Below are 22,764 nucleotides of genomic sequence, written 5' to 3'. Positions count from 1 at the left end.
TCATCACTCATCCCCATATTTGCAAATTAGCCAAAATTGGCACAAAAAGTAAAGTAAAATAAAGCAAATCAATCAATCAAACAAACAAATAAATAGATAGGAGTACTACTACTAGAATAGAACAGGTTTTTTTTCTACTGAGCGAGGTTCAGCCTAGAGCTGCTCTATCACCTAACTCAGGACAAAATTGTACAAAAAAGGATTATATGTGAAAAAGCATTAAACAATTAGAATAGTTTAGAATATATGTATGCAAATTAAAAACAAGCAACGCGTGCATGCACGCACTCTCACACAGATAAAGAAATGTGTACACAATATGCATTATCTGTGGTGTCAGGCGGGTGTATGGATATCTTGGGAGAGAATACTAATAATTTGCAAGATCGTTTAGTCATATGTGGAATGACTTAATTGTGATTATTGCAGTAAATGTGGTAAAATCATTCCTTCGAAGTGTTTGAGTGAGGCAGACGAAATATCATCAATCAATCAATCAATGTTTATTCATCATTAAGCATTACAATAATGCAATAGATATCGTCATTGGTACAAATATAAAACATAATACAAGAATAGTATAAACATACAAATATACATCATAATACAAGAATCGTATAAACATACAAATATTAGACATACCTAATACAAGAATAGTATAAACATACAAATATAAGACATAATACAAGAATGGCATATATATCTAAATATAAAACTCAATACAAGAATAGCATAAACAAGCCTACATATATAATAAATACATAGGGTGAGTATGAAGAGAATAGTATTGCACATATTAAAAGTTCTAGAAATTTAAATCTTCTTTTGAGTGCAGCATAAATTCATCTATTGAGTAGAAAACCTTTTCTCTTAGCCAGTCTTGCAGAACTTTTCTAAATTTTTCAAGAGGTGCATAGTGGACTGTCCCTGGCAGCTGTTGAAGAGTTTTATTCCAATGTATTTGTAATTATTTTCTACTTTGCTTAGCCTGGTTGGTAGTGTGTCCAACTTATAACTGAATCTTGTGTTGTGTCTGTGTACAGTGTGTCTTATGTTGAATTTATGAATATTATCTTTGATAAACATTAGTACCGCAACAACTTCAAAACACCATTCTACACAAAACTGACTGACATCTAAAACTGAGAAACTAATATTTAAATTTTCATTGATATATAATGATACCCCTCCATGATTCATGCACGATCTGCAGTAACCAGTCATAAGCCTAAAACCTGGTGGCTCATACATTTGTAATTCTCCATCCCGTAGCCAATGTTCATTAATACTTAAAATGCTGTGTTTTATTTCCCCAATTATTATTTCTAACTCATCTAACTTATTTCTGAACCACTACTACTAACAATAATAATGATTATTAAAATATCACTGGTAATTATTCTTATCAGTTCTCTTTTCTGAGAAGAAAGGTGTCGGTACTCTTCAAGTTGGTTTGTTGTTATTATTATTTGCTATTGTGTTCATCATAAGAACTGCTCTAAATATTGTGGTATGTTCATAAATGATTGTGCATCCATGTACACACACACACACACACATTTCTTTCATTAAAATAAAATATTCTTAGTTTTATAAAAACTATAAAAAAGATGCTGGTACAGCTTACTGTTGCATATCGCCAGCAAAAATAGCACTTATTATTAATATTATTGCATGTAGAGTAAATATATGAACACAAAAGCTATAATATGTACCTTTTTCAGGAAATTAGGTTCCCATTTACATAAAACGAATAGCTCTGATCATTTGTTTTTTTTTTAACGTCCAGCCCACCCACCAACAAGAGACGAATTTAGATTCTTTTTTCCTCTTCATCTATTGCTTACAAAAATTAATGTAACAAGGGATGTATGGACTTTTGTGTAGTGTATTTATTAAATGCATAAAATGGATGTCCAATGTCACAGCAGGAACTGAGTTCCTGCATCAAACTGATTTGCCGGAATGATGTTCCAGTGCATTCCGGCTCACTTTAAGCCATGCCTGAAACCCCTCTGTACTCATGAAATGTAGAGGTGGGAATGGTGTGTTGTGTACACATCTAACAATACCAGACTACTTCTTGTGGCCTTACGAATACAGAGTATGAAAGTACCCCCCCCCCCTCCCCCACAAAATAGATGCACTGAAGATAAACACCACTGCTGCAATACAGAGTACAACTGGAGAAAAGCTTCAAAACATATACCGTCTACCAATTTGAACGTCAGATCTTTAAAATTAGATAGAATGAAAATCACAAGTGATAATGACATGTATTTTTTTATTATTTTGAAGAGCAAACGATGGCATTATGTTTTGAAGAATATGTCATTCAAATGTCCTCCTTTGCTTCGGTGGGTGGAATGGATTCTGAATGTCCAATTTTCCAGCATGTTTGCACACATATTGAGAGGTATAGCTTCAATAGTTCGTTCGATGTTTCGTTTCAGGCCACGAACTGTGCGTGGCTTAGTCTCATAGACCTTAAATTTGACATAACCCTATAGAAAATAATCCAGGGGGGTTAGGTCACATGATCTTGGTGGCCAGTTCACATCACCCTTTCTGGACAGACCTAGTCCGGGGAACTTTTCCTGCAATAATTCCACTGTTTGGCAAGCTGTGTGGTAAGTTCCACCGACTGTCCTGTTGGAAAAACACATTGTTCATGTCAAGATTTCCAAGTTTAGGCCAGAAAAACTGCACCACCATATTCCTGTATTGCTCCCCATCGACAGTGAATTGGTTTCCATGTTGGTCCTCAAAAAAATTAGGCCCGATCATGCCATTGGCCCAAAAACCACACCACACAGTCTCTTTCTTAGGATGATGGGGTACGTCCAGAATCACTTGCGGATTTTCATCTGCCCAAATACTACGAGGGCCACTATTTATATTTTGAGCCTTGGCAACACTGATTGAAGTTAGGCGCGATTTGAAGTTTGCACGGAATCGTCTGGCATTATTGACCATAACGTACCTCAAATGTTTTGTCAATAGCTTCATTTGTGTTGTTTATGTTGCCTTGGAGATTGCGCGACAACAATAAAATGGAATTAACTCGTGAACATTTTCGTGCGATGATTTCTTATGATTTTCGACGTGGATTATCAAGACAAGAGTGCATCGATCAACTTACTTCCACATTTGGCGATGAAGCCCCATCCTTTGCCACTGTGAAACGCTGGTATAACGAATTTAATCGTGGCCGCCATTCGCTCACCGACGAGATTCGCGAAGGTCGTCCAAAATCAGTTGTTGTTCAAGAAAACATTGATGCTGTGCAAAACCTAATATTGCAAGATCGTCATGTGACATACTGTGAGATTGAGGCAACCATAGGCATTAGTTCCACCAGAATATATAAAATATTACATGAACATTTAGCTGTGAGAAAGGTATGTTCTCGGATCCCATACAATTTGACAAAAACTCAAAATGACGCTCGCGTCAATTGGTGCAAACAAATGCTCAATAAATACAATCGTGGTGCTTCAAAAGACGTATATAAGATTGTAACAGGTGACGAATCATGGATATATGCATATGAGCCGGAACGTAAACAGCAGTCGACTGTATGGGTGTTTCAAGATGAACCCAATCCAACAAAAGTTGTTCGCGCTCGAAGCACATCGAAACAAATGGTCGCCTGTTTTTTCGGGAAAACTGGTCATGTGGCAACTGTGCCTTTAGAGGAACGTAGAACGGTCAACTCTGAATGGTACACAACAATTTGTTTGCCAGAAGTCAGCTGTCACACATCTCGTGTAACAACCGACTTTATGAACAGTCAAAAAATCGAATTGATGGGTCATCTGCCATACAGTCCTGATTTGGCACCCAATGACTTCTTCTTGTTCCCGAATGTCAAGAATAAATTGCGTGGACAACGATTTTCGTTGGCGGAAGAGGCGTTGATGCGTTCAAAAACCATATTATGGAGGTGTCTCAAGAAGATTGGAAAAACTGCTTTGACAAATGGTTCGAACGAATGCAAAAGTGTATTGACCATAAAGGAGAATACTTCGAAAAACAATAAAGCAGTTTTCAATGCCAAATTCTCGTTTTTTCATTGTTAGGCTCAAAATATAAATAGTGACCCTCAAAGTTTTGTTTGTTCTGTTGGTCGATTATGTTGACCATAAATTCCTCTCAATGCACGAAATGTATGTCGAACTGAACACGAATTTTGATAATAAATTAAAATAATTTCTATGCATTTCTTTCAGAGTTCTGACGTTCAAATTGGTAGACCCTATACATAAAATATGGTGAGACATGTTCCAAATGTGTGCAGAGTAGAATGAATGTCCTTTTAGCACATGCTGTAACTTATGCTTGACACTTTGTAGAAAATTGTTTTTAATTGTAAAGAAGTGTGCAAGGTGCACAATTCTTAACAGTTGAAATCTAGGGTAATTATATTTCTAGAATGTTAATTGTTCATCCTCGCTTAGTTTACATGTAGAATGTCCTTTATGCATAGATACACATAACTTAATGTAATTAAACATGCTGCTTAATCCCTAGATATCAGCTAATATAGCAATTTTTTGTCTCTATATTTATATTATAGGCATTACATTAAAAAGCTAAAGACCAGTAAATTGATATTTTGTTTCATAGAGCCAAAAATTATGCATTTAACAGCATTTCATTGCTTAAAGATTGTTCGCAGTCAGCTCCCCAAATGAAAGGGGGGGGGGAGTTCAGAATACAGTGGAACCTTGATTATACATTCTTCAGGGGACCAAGCTGCAGGGAAAATGTAAAATTTTATAACACTTTGCTTTGTTGGGATCATCAAGATTGAATGTATAATGCACGAAAAAGTGAAATCCAGGAACATAAAATGCCTCTATGACCAACCCTCTTACAATCTTCATCAAACAACTCAATCTCTCCCATTGCTTAGTTTCTCCAAGATTGTCGTCTGCTGCTGCTTGATGTTTAGCCATATTCTCTCTACAACCTCATTTTCATTGTTCTCTCTCATTCCTAGTTGCTGTTCTATGATACTTCTGTATTCCCTGGTAATAACAATATCATTCAGTTTTTTGTTATCATACCTGATATTCTTTTCTTCTATTTTCTTTCCAAACTGTTGATATTTTTGGGTGGGTCACAACCATAACTGGTCAAAGTCAATAAGCTTGATTTCTTGCTGAACCATCAGGAGACAGCCATGTCTCCTTGTGTGAAAATGTTGTACTGCTTTCTTTTAGGTTATTTGCCATGGCCAAAAAGTTATTCTAATTATGTGAAAATATTGTACTACTTTCTTTTAGATTATTTGCCATGGCAAAAAAAAGTTATGTGCAATGATATTAAGCCATTACCATTTGATGGATCATATACGCGGTGACTTCCTACATGTCTACATTTCAGATACTCTCCTACTTTATCATTTAGAGCTACCGCAGACCTGGTGTCATGCTTAGGTGCTCTTTGATATGTGGCTTCCTCTTCGCATAAATATGCATCCTTAACATTTTCTTCCTTCCCTTATATACACGGTTAGAGAACCGTTAGTTCACATAAACTATCCAGCCTAACCATTAAAAAAAGTGAAGTGCTCCCCTGTGCATAGCACCATGCCATGAAGGCGTATAGGGGGTGTGGGGGTAACGCCCCACACTTTCTTGATCCGGTCGTGAGTGGGGGTGATGTGATCAGCATCACGCTCCTGACCGCCTTTACCCCTCAGGGTTTGCCCCAGGTACCCATGTTATTCGACGCTGGGTGGGCGCCGGGGCCGCTTCCATCGTTAGAAAAGTTCCCGGATTTGAACCGGCCGGGGATCGAACCCGGGACCTTTAGCATGGTAGTCAGACGCGTTACCGACTGAGCCACTGCGGCCACCATTACCAGTGCGTACTTAGAGATTGGTTAGTTCACCGAACTCTCCAGCCTAACTATTGCCTAATTTTGAGGGAACAGGAAAAGGTTCTATAAGTCCTTGCCTTGACTCATCTCACCCAACAGGTTGGTAGGTGCCAGGCTTGAGCGAGTTACCTTCCTGGCGATAAGGCTGCTTGAAAAGGTTTTATAAGTTCTTCCTTCCCTTCTGTGGGTTTGGCCTCCATGATGGCGTAGTGATAATGTCATGTGATCAAGGAGTGTCCCCCCCCCCCCCAGGTTCAATAGCCAGGCACACTGTACTGTAGTTCAGGTCCCACTTTAAGCTGTAGATCCAGTCCCTATTAGCCTATCTGTGCATAAAGTGGACTCTAAACTCAAAGAAACAAATATTTTATGGGTTTGTGCACACAAAGATAAGTGATCTTCAATAATTTTCCTTTCATTTTAGACAACACAGCAAAACCAGTTCCAAAAATTTTGGTCCTATAGAAAATCACATAATCATGATTTTCAAAGATCTCACTTCCTTTCTATCTCAGTTCTTGGGAGTTTATTAGATTTTTAGTGCTCCAGCCAGTGGCAGTTTTTAGGGGGGGCAGTTGTCCCCACTTTTGTTCCCGCACTCTGCTAAACCTTATCTACAAAGGGAAATATACTGTCTTTGCCCCCCAGTTTTGGCACCTCCCCCCCTCATTTTGAACCCAATCGCCGCCATTGGCTCCAGCTCTATGCAAATTTCTTGGATTCCAGGTATCTAATCATGTCTTATTCATTGCCTTTTTCGTTTTCTGAAATGTCATCTGGCATTTTTACTTCTGAACAGCCTGCTTTTTATGTTAATCCTGTGCCCGACACCCATTCTGGAGCACAGAATGTTTCTTTCCTGAAGGAAATCTAGATTTCCTCCCACCTCTATAGTTATCTGTTAAAATTTCCCTAGCCTTTGGAGATCCCTCCTTTTCCTGCAAGGCAGAAGTGGCAGTGATTTTTTGATGGCAGCACTTCCTCTATTGACAGCACTGCCATGTTGTAGTGCTGTCAATAAGCATCTCCGACGATGCCAAGAAAACACCTAGAGTATATGTGTTATCAAGTGAACAAAGGAAAGTAAAAATAATATTTATATGTAAGAGCCACGTAGCTCTCGTTAGGGCATCTGATTACCATGTAAGAGACCCGGGTTCAATAGCCAGCAGGGAAGAACCGGGATTTTTTTCCACCTATTCAAGCGGCTCCGGCACCCACCCAGCATTGTATAAAGTGGGTACCTCGAGGATACTCTGGGGGATAAAGGCAGCCAGGGGCATGGTGCTGATCACATCAACCCCACCTTTGGCCATGATCAAGAAAGTGTGGGGCCTTATCTCCACGCCGCTATATGCCTTCATGGCGTAGTGCAAAGCACATGGGGGCATTTTACTTTTTTCTTTACATGTATATTTTAACATTTTGAAAGTAGTTATATATGTAAGTGACTTGGAATTTGCCATTTTTTCAATATATTGTGCCTATTTTCCACATTATGCCTTTTTGCCTGCCTATTTTAACCAAAAAAAATGCCTGAACTTCCAGGCTCTACTGACTGCTTGTTTGCCCGGTGGCTGAGGCTCGTCTCAGAAAAGAATCCTATGAGGAGCTCCCATCACTGGGAGAGTTGTTCCTGCCAGAAATTGTAAAATACTACTGGCACAACATTTTACTAGAAAGCCTGGAAAATCATCTATCCAAAGAATGATTCCTCATGCTTAGTCTTAGAGAGGTGCTTAACATGATGTTTCTTCTTTCTTTCTACTTTTGCTATTTAATATCACTTTTCTACTCTGTACAGGAGTTTACAGGATTCTTGTTGGGAAACCTGATGGTAAAAGACCTGTAGGAAGGCTAAGATATCCTTGGTGAGATTTTTCTACTAGATCCACCACATAAGTGAATATCCAGCACAACTTTTTTTAAATTTTTTACCACATTTCATGGAGTTAGTGTAATGAAATGCATAGTTTTTCTATTTTGTTATTAACTTTAACACACCTCATTCAACAAAAAGCTTTAAAAGAAGGAAATTTTAGCCATAGTGTTTATAGTGTGTAGGTGTGTAGCCTCTCCGATAAAACTGTATTCACTTTATAATTTTGGAAATTGTGAAAACATTTTTTTTATTGGTTTAAATGGTAGAATTTGAAAAAAACTGGTTTGTGTATTTTACACTTTTTTTCATTTAATGCATTTTTTACTTCTTATTCTATTTCATTTCCATTATTAATAATAGAAGTAACAAGCTCTTTGATTTATTGTAACTTGAAATGAACGATGTCTATTTCCATGTAGGGTTAATGGACCTGTTTGACCCCCACCCCCAATTCCCATGCCGACCAGTCCATCACTAAGGCTGTCTACTGGGCTAATGGTGATGCTGATATTTCTATTATTGTTATTTTGTGTGTTATTGGTTTGACTCATGATTGAAGCCCCAGAAATTGATGCTTGAACAGAATTAACAGATTAAATGTAGATGCAAGGACCTTCCACTCTGATATGCATGTTCATTATGTACAACTGAAATGCTTGTTTTTTTGTTTGTCATTCCCTCTTTGATTTCTTTAAATTATATTCCATATTGTCTTACTTTTGTCATGTTAATTTACTAACTGTTATCCACTTTCTTTGCTTCTGCTATGACTTTTCTTGAGTATCTTTGTATATTCCATGTAATGGACCTTAATTTGAGAGTTAGCACTAATCCTAACTTAATTATATAGCTCTCATTTATTATTACATGTTATAATACCACTTGTGATCCAAGAATATTCTGTATGTGTGTTTGTTGTTTTAACTTTCTTTGGTATTAATGGGAAAGCTATATGAAAATAGTATTTTAGTGTCTAAGAATTTATTCATTTTTAAGTTTATGTCAGTTTATTGGAGTACATCTTCCCAAGTTTCTTTACTGCTTAAGTATTTCAAATAGTTTTTATTGGTCTTACTGAATGATTTAATTTCCTCTGTCGCAGTCTGTGAATTATTTTTTGCTTTTACATCAACTGTTACTTCAATGTCTACAGCATTGTGATATGATAGGCCAGTTGCAGAATTTGAAACTAAGTAAGCAGATAGATTTTTCTTGGTAATGATTAGATCTAGACAACTCTTGGAATGTTCTGTTATACGCGTTGGTGTGTTGAAGGTTGTGTGCAAGTTGAATGTGTTTAGAAGATGGAGCAGAGATGATTTTTCTCTAGATTCTTTTAGGGTTAACATGGGTTTCGTATTTGTATTATGTGCAGTGAATTGAGTTCATTTTGCACCATCCATTGTTCAGACACACACATGGTGACTGTGTCTTACTTCTAATAGATTGAAAATGTTGAAGTGTTAATTTCAATTTACCTTTTTTGATCCTTTGATTTTGGTGATATTCGAAGAATTATAACTAGAACTAATTCTATTTATCATAAAAAAGGTCCTTCAGCTTTTCGGGTTTCTTTGTGAGGATGACCACTTACCGAGTCTCCAGCTTTTTTCACATTTTGGTGTATTAAGTGCAGAACTTTTTTCTTCTAAATTACATTGTGTTTCTTCTGGTCTTTTCTGTTCTCTCCTATTTCCATTTGATCTTTATTTTGTGTTTTATTTCCATGATTAGGAATATTTCCTGTGGGTACATCACCACTGTCCTCTTTGTTATTTGTTGGTCTTCTTTTCTTCTCAGTTCTGGTTCTATTACCATGTTCAAGAATGTTGCAATAATTCTCGGACTGGCCTGTGTTATTCACTACAGCATTATGATGAAAGTCTTTCTTATTTCTTATTGGTGGATCATTGGTTGTCCAACCAAGTGTGATAGCTACACCTGTTTCTTGAGATTTACTATTTGTGACAAGTTCTAATATGGCTTCACTTATGTATAGCTTTCTGATTTTGTTTAAATGTAGAATTTAGAATTTCTTTATTCATGGGCGAAGTTCAGCCTGTGGTTAATCTTTGTAGAGAGTCTCATTCCAGTATTTTTACATTTGTGAAACGTTTATCTAGGATTTTAATTTTCTCATTTACTTTTTTTGTTTCTATGTTAATACTCTACTCACTAATTAAATAATACCTGTGAGGAACACTAACAACAATTACATTTGAGTGTTTCAGTAGATTTAGGGTTTTCCTTAGGACTTTGAGGACATTCTGACCTTAATTCTTTGCTATGTCATTTGTTACAGTAAGTAAGACAACATGGTACTTTGAGTTAGGCATTTCAAATTCCTTAGCTGTGTTTTTTAACACCTTATCAGATTTTGCTCCCAGTTTTAACTACCTCTATAGTTCATTTTTGGGTTCAGATTGAAGATGTTTCATGCTAATTCACAGCCATGGTTGTCTGCAAATATTAAAACATTATCAAAACTTTATTTTTTCAACAGCTGATTTAACACTTGCAGTTTGAGTTACATTAACTTTTTGTTCATTTTTACTTCGTGTGTTCTTACATCTAGCACTACACATATTGTTTTGTGGATCAAGATTTATATTGATCTTGAGTACCTTTGTAGATTTCATATCTCTTCTACAATCACAAGGTTGTCCACTATCACAAATGGATTTTGGTAAGGTGCTGTTGGGTTGGGTGTGAAGCATTTCTTTGTGGAAGCTATTCGTGGTACACCTCCTCATGGATGAGAGCTGCATTTTGTGCCATGTTTTATAATTTAATTTCATGTCCCTTTGTAGTCATCCTTGTAGTCTGATTTTCTTAAGGTGCAATTGTTTGTAAACCTGCTTCCGAGAGTTCAGTGATTTTATTTTTTGAATCATCTTCACTTTTTCAAGTTGTTACTTTAAACTGGTAGCAATTTCAGCAGTTCATCATGATTTTCTTCTTCTTTTCAACTTAGTTAACCCCCCCCCCCAAATGTAATTTTACAACACATAGAAAACACTATTTGCCACTTGGCGATTCAAGAGTTCAGTACACTGCCTGGCAACAGTGTCGCACTACTCAAGTTTCAAGAGGTGAATGCAATGTTATTTTCCTGTAGCAAACAAAGTTTTCTGCTAGGGTACACCTAGCCCTTATGGATCCCTTTCTTCCCAGCCAGGCAGAAGGAGCAGTGATTATTTGATGGCAGCACTTGCTCGCCATGTCGTAGTGCACTCAATAGGCTTTTCTGAGAATGCCAGGAACCACCCTCCCCAGACCCTGATAACACTCCACCTCAGTCCAGGATGGTTTATTTGGCTATGCCTTTCTTGCACTTGACCACCATATCTGATTACTCGAGCCCAGAAATTTGGTGAAATGCCTTTCTTTATCCTGCTGCATTTATTGATAAAATTTTCTTTGATACAGTTTTATGTTGTTGCTAATGTTTTAGAAGCTTTTTCATTTTGCCTATTTTGCCCCCTACTGCCTATTTTTAATTTTAATGTCATTTTTTTGCTATTTTCAATGAATTCTTGGAATGTCTTCTTATTTTTTAAAAAAAATTGTATATAACTTATTTTTCTGTCAAAAAAATTTATTTATTAGCACATTATGGTGTTGCCGCACAATTACAAGACTGGAACACACCATACAATACACAATATGTATAAAAGATTTCCACAGTGGGAGGACCCAGGCAACGTCGACATCTACAGTGTTTCAAAGGCAACAGATCCCATTGCAGTAGCACCAGCAGAGACGATTCCATACAGGTAAAACAGTGACAGCGAAAAATCAGGCGAGGCAGGTTGCCTTGGTATTTCAGTGGAAGAGCAATGGCATGGTATGCCAGAGACCCTGGTTCAAGTCATGGTCAAGCCTGCATTTTTCACTGATATTTCTATGTCACATCTCCTGTGTGTGCCTAATCTTAAAAAATATGTCATATCTCAGAAACTGCCAAGTATTGTGATGCTTTGGTATTGTGAGAGAGGAGAAGGGCAGTCCTAACAGAAAATAACTGTGTTACCACTCTTACCTGCACAGAAAGTAGAAAAATCTTTAAAGACAGTAATATGTTTTAAGGAAAAAAACACTTCACTTCGAGTAATTGCTTGATAGGGAATCCCAGGTCTTACTACAATGAAAATTGTTACACAACAAAATGCCCCACCCTCTGGCCGAGTAGTTAGCACATCGCGCTGCGATGCCAAGGGTCCCGGGTTCGAATCCCGGTCAGGCTTGGTTGTTTAGAGTGTTCTAAATTAAATAAATGTCCATTCATCAATTTCATCATTTCATCACTCATCCCCATCTTCGCAAATTAGCCAAGAGGCACAAAACGCGAAGTAAAATAAACTAAATCAATCAATCAATCAATACACAGCATAATCAATACATGTTGAACATAATATAAAAAAAATCAAAAAGGTAATATTGTTCATGATAAATATATCATTGTATGAACCATTGTTTCCCAAAAACACTCACAAATTACCATTAATATGAGTATATATATGAATATGAATATACAGTATGACCAGTTTAAAAGTATAATAAAAGAAAATTTAATCACTTGTAAGTTTCTTATGATATTTGCGTACACTTTTCTTCTACCTATAGAGTAACTAAAAAGTTTTTTTACATACCTAATACACTTTGATATGTGCACTATTAGTTGCGTGACAGATGTCCAACCTATATTCAAGCTCCAACCATATGTGGTACAGCATTACTGGCATAACATTCCGGATTGCAGCACACATGTGACGTTGCAGGTCAGGAAGGTTGCGAACTTTGTTTGGTATAATTGAGACATTACAAAACCTCACAGAAAAAAATCAAGCGGAGTAATGTCTGGGAATCTAGACATTTATTGTGAACAACATTATTTTTCTGATTTTTACTTTTATGTTCAATATGTATTGGTTATGCTCTGAAACAGGTTTCATTATGGTAAAACCTGGGATTCCCTATCCAGCAATTACCCAAAGTGGAGTGTTCTTTTCGTCACAACACACTACCTCATTTAAAGATTTTTTCTATTTCCCGAGCAGGTAAGAGTGATATTATACCTCTTGTAGCCTACGGTTGTTACAAGCACAAAAAAACAGTTTTTGTGACATTTCAGGAAAACACACGCTCCCTTCATCAGACACCAATTCCTAGTGTGACCAAAGACACAGTTATAATAATGGTTAAAAAAAATTAACAAAAAAGAATCATTTATAACATTGTTGTAACATAGTAACTTAACTGTAAAACAAGCAGTCTGCTTTTATTATTATTTTATTTATTCTTTTATTATTTTCAGATAAGTGTGTTAACACAGTTATTTTATGTTAGGACTGTCCTTCTCCTCTCCAATAATGCCTCAATCATCTCAATACTCCACATAGCCTAGTTTCTGAGATATGACATATTTTGTGTCATATAGTGCATTCGTTCATCCACTCATTTTCTGAAATTATTCAAATTTTCAACAATTTGTAACTTCCAAAATATTTGTTGGGTAAATTTAAGGAGCGAATTTACAATACCGTACCTCTTCCCGATTTTTGTAATATTTCGCATGCACACTAATTGAGGCCTCCTAATCACGAATTTGAAGTTAATATTTGGGGGTCACGTCTAGAAATTGCAAAATAAGCTAAATTGAGTGGTCCGCGATCGGCACGATTGCTCATCATTTACAGGAAGATTTTGTGTTTCCAATACTTAAAAAATGAAATATACATTCCTGATATTACTATGACCCCAAATTTTAACTATGTTTGCCTAACCTAACCTTACCGTGAATGTTTTGTGGGGCTATGCGTGAATGGTTTTTGAGGCTATACGTGAATGGTTTGTGGGGCACCGTAAAAAAAATGTCAATTTCGTTGAGCGACAAATTTTAACTACACAATCGTGATCAAGTGTCCTAAATTATTGACTATGCGAAATATGAATGAATGCCCTGTATTATTAATATGTACCAAACTAAAAGTTACTTTTTACGAAAGTAAGAACTTGATTTCCTACCTTCAAAGTTGCCAACTTCCTCACATCACACAGATTACTGAACAAGTGAACGCTACGTTGAACAAACATGGTTTCCAAGCTTGTATACAGAGTACGATCGCGAGAATTGAAAAGCTTATTTTACAACTTCTACACGTTAATGAAAAATTTCTACACCTCACTCCAACATGTTAACCTCAGATAAATCATCGCGAGTATAAGAAGTAGCATAGAAATTACAGAAGGGTCCGGTATTGTAAATTCTTGCCAAGTTTAATATTACATGTTTATCATATTGGAGCACATATCTGTCAGTAAAAAAAATAGAAGCAAATTTTTTGTCACTTCATTGAGTGTTTTCATGTGTACTGACCTGTTATTAACATTATTCCAAGAAAGAGCCAGGTATGAAAATATGAAAGCAGCCATTTTTGACTTCCAACTAGAGTAACATTTAGTGATGAGACTTCATCAAGATGTTATATTAACATAAGATAAGTGTCATATATTGCACTGGTAAATATGAATTGAGTACCAATGTAAGAACTGTGCTCCTACAATCAACTAGGTCTACTTACTACAGCTCATCATTAAATAATTGGCCCTTTGGGATTGCAAGCCTACTACATCTGTTGCCTACATAAATGTTATTGTGTGCAGCAATGACAAGTGAACCAAATTTTGATATCAAAAGAAAAATTACATTGACAATTGATATGAACTTAAACTGCACAAATATTTAAATTTTAATAAGGCTATATTTACAAACATATGCCACTACATGCCAGACTTTGATTTCTGTATAACACTCCAAAATATCTGCACACCTTCAATCATTGTGCTCACTTGGATTGAATTCCATACATGGCAATATTATTAAAATAACCATTACAATCATGTAAAAAGCAAATACCATTTTGAAACAAAGATTCCAAGAAGAACTGGGCTCTGTTCTCCTTTAGTGAATGCCACCCCGATGGCGCAGTGGTAACATCGTCATCTTGTAATCAAGGGGTTCCATTTGATACCCAGTGGAGGTACATAGTGGTTCGGATCCCACATTAAACTGTGGTTCCAGTCCTGATTAGCCTTCTGTGCATAAAATGGACTTAAAACAAAAACTCAAACTCCATTAATGAATGCTAATGTGGACAATTTGATGTTACCAAGTCTCCTAATTAATAGAGTACCAGATTCTATCATATTAAGTAAGAGTGTAGATATTTCACTGCATTACTACAAGTAAAAAACAAAGGCATGCAGATACTTTCTGCGCTTGTTTCAGCTTCCTTTTTGCAAATTGTGTAAATTTCTCATATCTTCAGATGATAAAATAATTGACATATTACACAGCTGTCATATTTTATAGTGTTCATTCCGGAAAAGGGGCAAAATTACTGGGAGAAAACTGCTTTAAATCGAATATGCTAGGTGCAGATGTGTGATTTCTTAATTACACGTTTTACATTTCTTATTAGCCTACTGTCCTGCTTTTATATTTGCCTGTTTACTATCTTCATAATTGTTTTCATATTCTATTCCTAGTATATACGTGTAATCTGTACCGTGACGAGGGTTAGGTAGAACAGCATATCTCGTCCGCTTGATGAAGATATATTATTATTATTATTTCAGAATTTCTCACTTCTTACGTTATTTCATATTTAGTTATTACTTTTTATTCTCTCATATCGAGTGTTCTAAATTAAATAAAAGCGAAAATTTATAACTCTGTGCACGAAGACAGTGTGTATCTCTACATCTACAACAGACCCAATCAATATACTTCGAGACGGGAAAGTTCAAAGTACTACAAAACTGAAAATCAAAGAAAAGAGACCCAAAGCAGTGATCTTCGCCGACAGCCATGGGCGCCACCTGGCCACCAACATGAAAGATTTTCTACCAGCAATGAATATATATGGTTCAGTGAAACCCGGGGCAAAGTCAAAACATGTACTAGAAGCAGCAAGGAAGGACTGTTCAAGGTTCAGCTCAAATGACTATGTTATTATAGTCACTGGCTCCAATGATATTGCGACAAATCAGGGCAGCGATGCAATAATGGCAGTACGTGACTCATTAGGTTCACTGACTCATACAAATGTAATTGTAACTACTATACCCCACAGATATGATCTCATCCCTCAGTCGTGTGTAAACATCGAAATACAAAAAATAAATAAACAGATGAAGAACACTTGTAAACACTTCAAAAATGTAACCATAACCGACCTTGACACAATGAGCAGAGAATATCATACAAGACATGGACAGCACTTGAACCACAAAGGAAAACAGTATGTATGTCAAATGATCCATGGTATTATTAACAGAAAATCACAGGAAAATCAAATCATCCCACTCTGCTGGAAAAAGTGTACTGACACAAGGAAGTGGATAAGTGGAGCAGCACTAGTTGAATCCGACAAGGGAAAAACACAGAACACTTTGACTGAGACAAACAACAAGAGCAGCAAGGAAAATGATAGGGTGGGTGTAGAAGCTAGCGACATTGCTATGAAAACTGTGAGTGATATTGGTTTCATGGAAGAGAAAGGGCGGAAATCAAGTGAAGAAAGTGAGGAGAATGGCATAAACCAAAGTGAAATTGAGGAAGAAACACATTCTTCCATGGTAGAAGTACAATCTGAAAACAGGGATTGTGCTACAATCAGTCACGACACCGAAGATAGCAGTGAAAAGTGTAGTGAAAAAGTTAATGCTCCAAATGTACGGTCATCTCAACGGAAGAAGTGTACACCCAGTAAACTGAAAAACGATTTTTTATGGTAAGTGATAAGCATACTTATGATAACCAAATCACCAATAAAAACAGCCTGCGAAACCAAGAAGGAACGATTACAGTTCTCCATAACAATGCACAGAGCATTTCCAACAAAATTGACCAACTGGAAATAATGCTAAGTGAGTGCACACCAGATATATTTGTAGTTACTGAACATGGTCTCAGGTCTGAAAATTATAAATTATGCACAATTACAGGTTACAATCTACATGCTGTCTACCACAGGTCAATTCAAAAAAGTGGTGGCACTGCGATCTTCATAAAAAATAGTGTACAAAATATCAAAAAAGTGTTAAACCTTGACAAATACTGTATGGAAAATATACTAGAAGTTAGTGGTGTAGAGCTTAATATAGGATTAGATACATTTAAGATTATAGCAGTATACAGATCACCAAACAGTGACATAAATCTCTTTGTAAATGCTTTGGACAACATGCTAAACCATTTGACAAAAAAACATAACAAACTATTAATAGTTGGAGATATAAACATAGATCTTCTAAAACAAGACACAAACTGTGCTCAATATTTGGATACCTTGAAGTCAAACAACCTAACTCAAATAATTCAAGAACCAACTCGAATAACAGAAAGTACAGAAACCCTGATTGACCATGTAATAACAAACATACAATCAAATCACATTAAAGCTGAAGTCCTACATACGCTTATCTCTGACCACACGTCTCAAAAAATTACAATACAAGGGAAAAGGTTAGAATACTCAAAAAGTTACACAATAGAATGTAGGGATACATGTGAGCAAAATATAGATTATCTTAAATACCTCTTACATCAGGAAAATTGGATAGACCTTTACCAACTAACTGACACGAATGATATCTGGGAATTGCTAATAAGCCACTTAACATATTATTTAAATGTAGCTTGTCCCAAAACAACAAAAAGAATATACCCTAATAAGAAGAAAGTGCCACTAACAGAAGAAATTGTACTTTTGAAAAGTAATATGAAAATAGAATATGAAAAATTCAGAATTACAAAAGACACTAAGCACCAGGAAAAGTACAAAAATGTAAAAAAACTATTCAAGAAAGCCATAAAGAATCAAAAATCAAATATTTTCAGTAAACAAATAAAAAAGTCTGTTAATAAACAAAAAGCCATTTGGAAAATAGTAAACAATCACCGTGTATCAAACACAAACAATGATAAAGCAAACATAAAAGTCATCAAGGGTGACACTGAAGTAATTGACCCGAATATCATATGTAACTTATTCAACGAATATTTTATAAACTTAACCAACACAAACAGAGAGAATGAAAATAATGACAAAACACTAGAGATCCCAATCGAGAAATATCAGTCAAACAGTATATATATCCCAGAAGTAAGTGCTAATGAGTTAAAAAAAGTTATACAAGGTTTAAAAAACAAAAAATCACACGGCCTGATGAATGGTCAGCTGAACTTATTAAATCCTGCTCAGAATCTATTTTAGAACCCCTGCTGTATGCAGTCAACAATTCAATAAAATTTGGTACATTCCCCAAAGTTCTAAAACACAGTACAGTGATACCCATATTCAAAAAAGGAGCTGCAACAGACATTGAGAACTACAGACCTATCTCCCTAACATCTGCTTTTTCAAAGATATTGGAAATTTTTTTATCAAATTATATTATAAAGTTTTGTAACAAATATAACATAATAAACAGAAACCAGCATGGATTCCAGAAAGGGAAATCAATAAACACAGCTCTAGCACAGTTAATTGATTATGTAACCGAAACATTAGAGAAACACGAAGCTGCAAACACTATATATCTAGATCTTTCCAAGGCATTCGATAGGGTAAAACATGACCTGCTTATGGTCAAACTAAGCAATATAGGAATAAGAGGGATAGCTTATGAACTTCTACAATCTTATCTACAGGACAGAATGCAAATTACTCAAATAAGCTACAACATGCATGGTATAGTCACTAACTTTAAATCACAAAGTAGGAAAGTGTTAATGGGGGTACCCCAAGAATCAATCCTTGGGCCCCTGCTCTTTATTTTGTACATAAACAATGTACCAGAATACCCAAACACAAAAATTGTCACCTATGCCGATGACACAACTGTTCTTGCCAGAGGTATCGACCCTAGGAAGCTTGAAATAAACACTTTTATCACCATAAACCAACTGGCACAATACTTAACTTCACATGGATTAATACGAGGGGGTGCTGAAAAGTTCGTAGCCCAACCCAGAAGGAGTGCGCGTGGAATGATGAAATTTTACAGTTATTCTACATACTCCCCCCGAAGTGCAATACACTTCCTTGCATGGTGCTCCAATTTTTGCAGACCAGTGAAAAAAAATTCTGAAGGTTGTTCCACATACCACTGTTCCATAGCGCTTATCACCTCCTTATCAGATTCAAAATGGCGTCCTTTCAAGTGCTGTTTGAGTTTGGGGAATAGGAAATAGTCTGACGGAGCTAGATCTGGGGAATAAGGGGGATGATCTAGACATTGAAACCCTAGATCATGCAATGTCAGTTGTGTTTGCAGTGCTCGATGGACAGGCGCATTGTCCTGCAGGAACAGAATTCATTTTTTCATTTTTTCGCGGCGTTGCACTTTCAATGTGTCTTTCAATTTTGTGTGTAATGCAGAGTAATGCTCTGCATTAAATGTCTGACCCTTGGGCAGGTAGTCTATGAGTAAGACTCCATCCTTATCCCAGAAGAATGTTGCAAACACTTTCCCAGCCGACTTCTGCATCTTGAACTTCTTGAGGCAAGGGGAACCTGAGTGCCGCCACTCCATTGACTGTTGTTTCGTTTCAGGATCGTAGTGGTACAACCATGTTTCATCCATGGTTAATATTCGTGACAGAAATTGGTCAGCATTGCGTTCAAAATGGGGAATGACTTTCCTTGATGTCCTCACTCTTTCACGCTTTTGATCTGCTGACAGATTTTTGGGAACCCATTTTGCCGAGAGCTTGCGCATGTCCAATCATTATGAATTATGGTACCAACGCATTCCCGAGAAATGCCCATAATCTCTGCCACACGTTTTGCTGAGATTCTGCGATTTTCAAGAATAAGGTCATGAATTTCATCCACGATTTTGGGGACAGTCACCGTTTTTGATCTTCCTGCACGTGGAGCATCATCTGTTGAAAAATTGCCACGTTTAAAATGTGCCACCCACTTATTCACAACTGCATATGATGGAGGAGAGTCCCGTAGTGTTCCACTTCTTTCCTCATGAATATACTTCGGCAACTTTCCTTGGTGGAACAAAAATTTGATGACGGCTCTGATCTCGATGTTTGTGAAAATCGCTGGCTGGGCACACATGATCACTTTCGGGGCCTGAAAACCACAATACCAATTCCGTTATTAATATGAAAATTTGCATGTGTACATACCAAGATATGTTCTTTAAAACTGTAAAGTTTCATCATTCCACGTGCACTCCTTCTGGGTTGGGCTACGAACTTTTCAGCACCCCCTCGTAATAAATAACAATAAAACAAAATTTATGATATTCAATACAATTCGAAACATGGATTTTGAGTCACAAACACTATGCATAGACAATGTGCTCATAGAAACTGTATCTTCAGTAAAGTTTTTGGGAATAACACTAGATCAAAAATTAACGTGGGAAGAACAAATTAACAACATCTGCAGTAAATTATCATCTAATCTATACCTGCTAAAACAAATGGCTGAATATAATTTAACAGAAATTAACAAATGCATATATTATGGACTAATTTACCCCTATGTTGAATATGGCATAATAGCTTGGGGTGGATCATTTTATAATAATACTGTCAGAATACTGAGACTTCAAAAGAGAGCACTTAGAATAATGTACAAACTAGGCTGTAGGGAATCTTGCAAAGAGTTATTCAGGGAAAAACAAATAATGACAATATACTCCCTATACATCTATAAGGCTATAACGTTTGTTCTAAATACTGGAAGCATGACTAAAAATAACCAATTACACAACCACAATACAAGGGGGAAAGATAATTATTACCAGAACCAACACAGACTCAATATCTCAAAACAATCACCAATGAATGCCGGAAAAATATTCTACAACCAGCTGCCTCATGACATAAAACTGATATCTCCAAAAGATAATCAAATACAAACAATAAAAAAATATTTGACAGATAGAGCTCTCTACAGTATCGGAGAATTCATGGAACAAGACAATACAAGGCCAATGTACTAAAAAAGGTGTATTTTAATTGTATTCTTATTTCAATCATGCAACAATGATAATGTGTTTTTTTATTTTTATTGTAGTGTAATGAAGTGTATTTTTTTCATTTTTACTTTGGTGTAGTGATGTAATGTACTACGCAATGTTTCTTCTTTTTTGTTATGATGTACTTAACTAATTATTATTTCATTATGTATCTTGACGTTTTCCATGCCCTTTTAAACAAGGGTCAACGGAAGAAAAATAAAATTCAAATTCAAATTTCACATTACTGTTCATAACATATTTGATAAGAAATGCGTATACCGTTATAAATTGGCCCGTTACTCGTGACAGTCATATTCATTTGACGAAGAATAGCCTATTTTCTTGATTGATCACTATTAGGCTAAAGAGTCATCATAAATGTGTATAAACAATTTACAAATGATGGTTTTAAAATAAAAACATATAAGTATATTAGTAATACGGAAATATTTCACTTACCCAAATGACAATAACATTCATCGTATGAAAGTCTACAAGTTTTCAGATAGCATATCTCTATAAAATACAACATAAACTCACACGCAAACACTCTGACACATACAAATAAGTACACAAAATTAATATTTACACTTCACAAACACCATACTTTCTACCTATCTTGTTGCCGGAAACATCATGCTACCTGTAAACTTCTAATCAAATTTATAATTCATCCAATAAATGCCAGGTTCAGTAAGGTGGAAATTTCTTTTCCATAATTTTACAAGAAAATAATATAAAAATATAATGTTAACAAATAGTATTTGTACCTGATATTGGGTTTCTTATTATTATTTTAGATATTGAATTAGCAACAATTTATTTTGACCTTCGTAGTTGCTATCAGCTGTTCAGTGCAAGGCAGCACGCGTTGAACGAATACGGAACGAAATTAATACACATCAATGGAATGGCGCGCGACTCCCCGGGAACTTGCATTGGACGAAATATGTCGTTTCATCAAATTAACAAATTAATTTTAAGGGAAGAGGACTGATAAGCATGCTCTCGACTTCATTCTTCTCTGCAGAGGTTTCAAGGTTCCGTTTGCCTTGAACTTCGAACTACTCAATTCATTCGATCTATCTGTCTTTTGCTTATTTAACCTTGTTTTTGTAGCTCATTAGGTTAATCGCTAGCTTCCATTCCAATGTATTGCTAAGACCCCATATTCAAGACAGGGTATGGTATTTATTCAAATTCCCTTTTTTATTGTAATAAAAGTGAATGAGACGACAGGTCGGGTAATTCTTAAGTTATGCTGGTTGTTGGTGGTAGAGGGAGGGGGAGTGGGGCTAGTATCCTCCTGCAGCCCGACTTGATCATCATTCAGCTTCATTGTCGCGATTAGCCAAAAGTGGCAAGATAATTGACGCAAGAGAAGAGAAATACTTAATTAACCATTATTTTTCATCGTTGCGATCCCTTAATAAATTTCATCACATCGTCGCGTTTAACAAGAAATGAAAGAAAAGCGACACTAAATAACAAAATCAAACTCGTCAAATAAAATCGTTGTTGTGATTAGACAAAGTGACAGAAAATCGACGTAAAAGTAGGATAAATACATAAATTTGGTAAAAATATAGCTATATTAACTGAAGAAAACTCATTTATTGCAGGATTTTTTTTGTTTTTTAAAAAAAGAAGTCCGCGTAACTTTTTACCGTATCACCACTATTTGTGACCACACCCTTAGTCAGCAAGGGCGTACTAACCCTGTGTCCTTGACCCTGTGTCGGGAATGTACGGAGAAAGGCCACGCATAAGTGTAGAGATAGGAAGAAAGAGGGTGGGCAGAGGAAAGCAGTGCGCGCTGCTGCAAACGGGTGGTAGCTGCAGCTACGTGTTCCACTCCATGCATACTCACCTCGCCTTTCACGCGTTCATTGGTCGAGCCCTCTCGAGTTCTAACTTGCGCAGAGGACTTGTTTTGG

At 36.2% G+C, this 22,764-nt stretch overlaps 2 protein-coding genes across 4 annotated transcripts in view; both read right to left on the bottom strand.

The window, feature by feature from the left end:
* LOC145986359 (ecdysone receptor-like) overlaps positions 1 to 21,457 on the bottom strand; it is a 1,118,076-nt gene extending 1,096,619 nt beyond the window's left edge. For 2 of the 3 annotated variants that reach the window (XM_083120243.1, XM_083120242.1), the window contains exon 1: positions 21,287 to 21,456. The gene's annotated coding sequence lies outside the window, so the exon portion shown is untranslated. Of the gene's footprint in view, positions 1 to 21,286 lie in introns of all 3 variants that reach the window. The other variant, XM_083120240.1, reaches the window with a different exon arrangement.
* Positions 19,495 to 19,914, bottom strand: LOC145986629 (protein GVQW3-like). The gene has a single exon (XM_083120871.1). The coding sequence runs from the start codon at positions 19,912 to 19,914 to the stop codon at positions 19,495 to 19,497; it is 420 nt and encodes a 139-aa protein (XP_082976997.1).
* Positions 21,458 to 22,764: the final 1,307 nt, after the last annotated feature.

This window comes from Lepisma saccharinum, chromosome 4 (genome assembly GCF_977018435.1).
Source record: "Lepisma saccharinum chromosome 4, izLepSacc3.1, whole genome shotgun sequence".
NCBI lineage: Eukaryota > Metazoa > Arthropoda > Insecta > Zygentoma > Lepismatidae > Lepisma > Lepisma saccharinum.
This window is presented reverse-complemented; position numbering and strand designations above follow the sequence as displayed.

What these genes read in the sequence shown, in the direction of transcription:
- LOC145986629 (XM_083120871.1), bottom strand. Translation starts at nt 19,914, where the DNA reads ATGTGTGCCCAGCCAGCGATTTTCACAAACATCGAGATCAGAGCCGTC.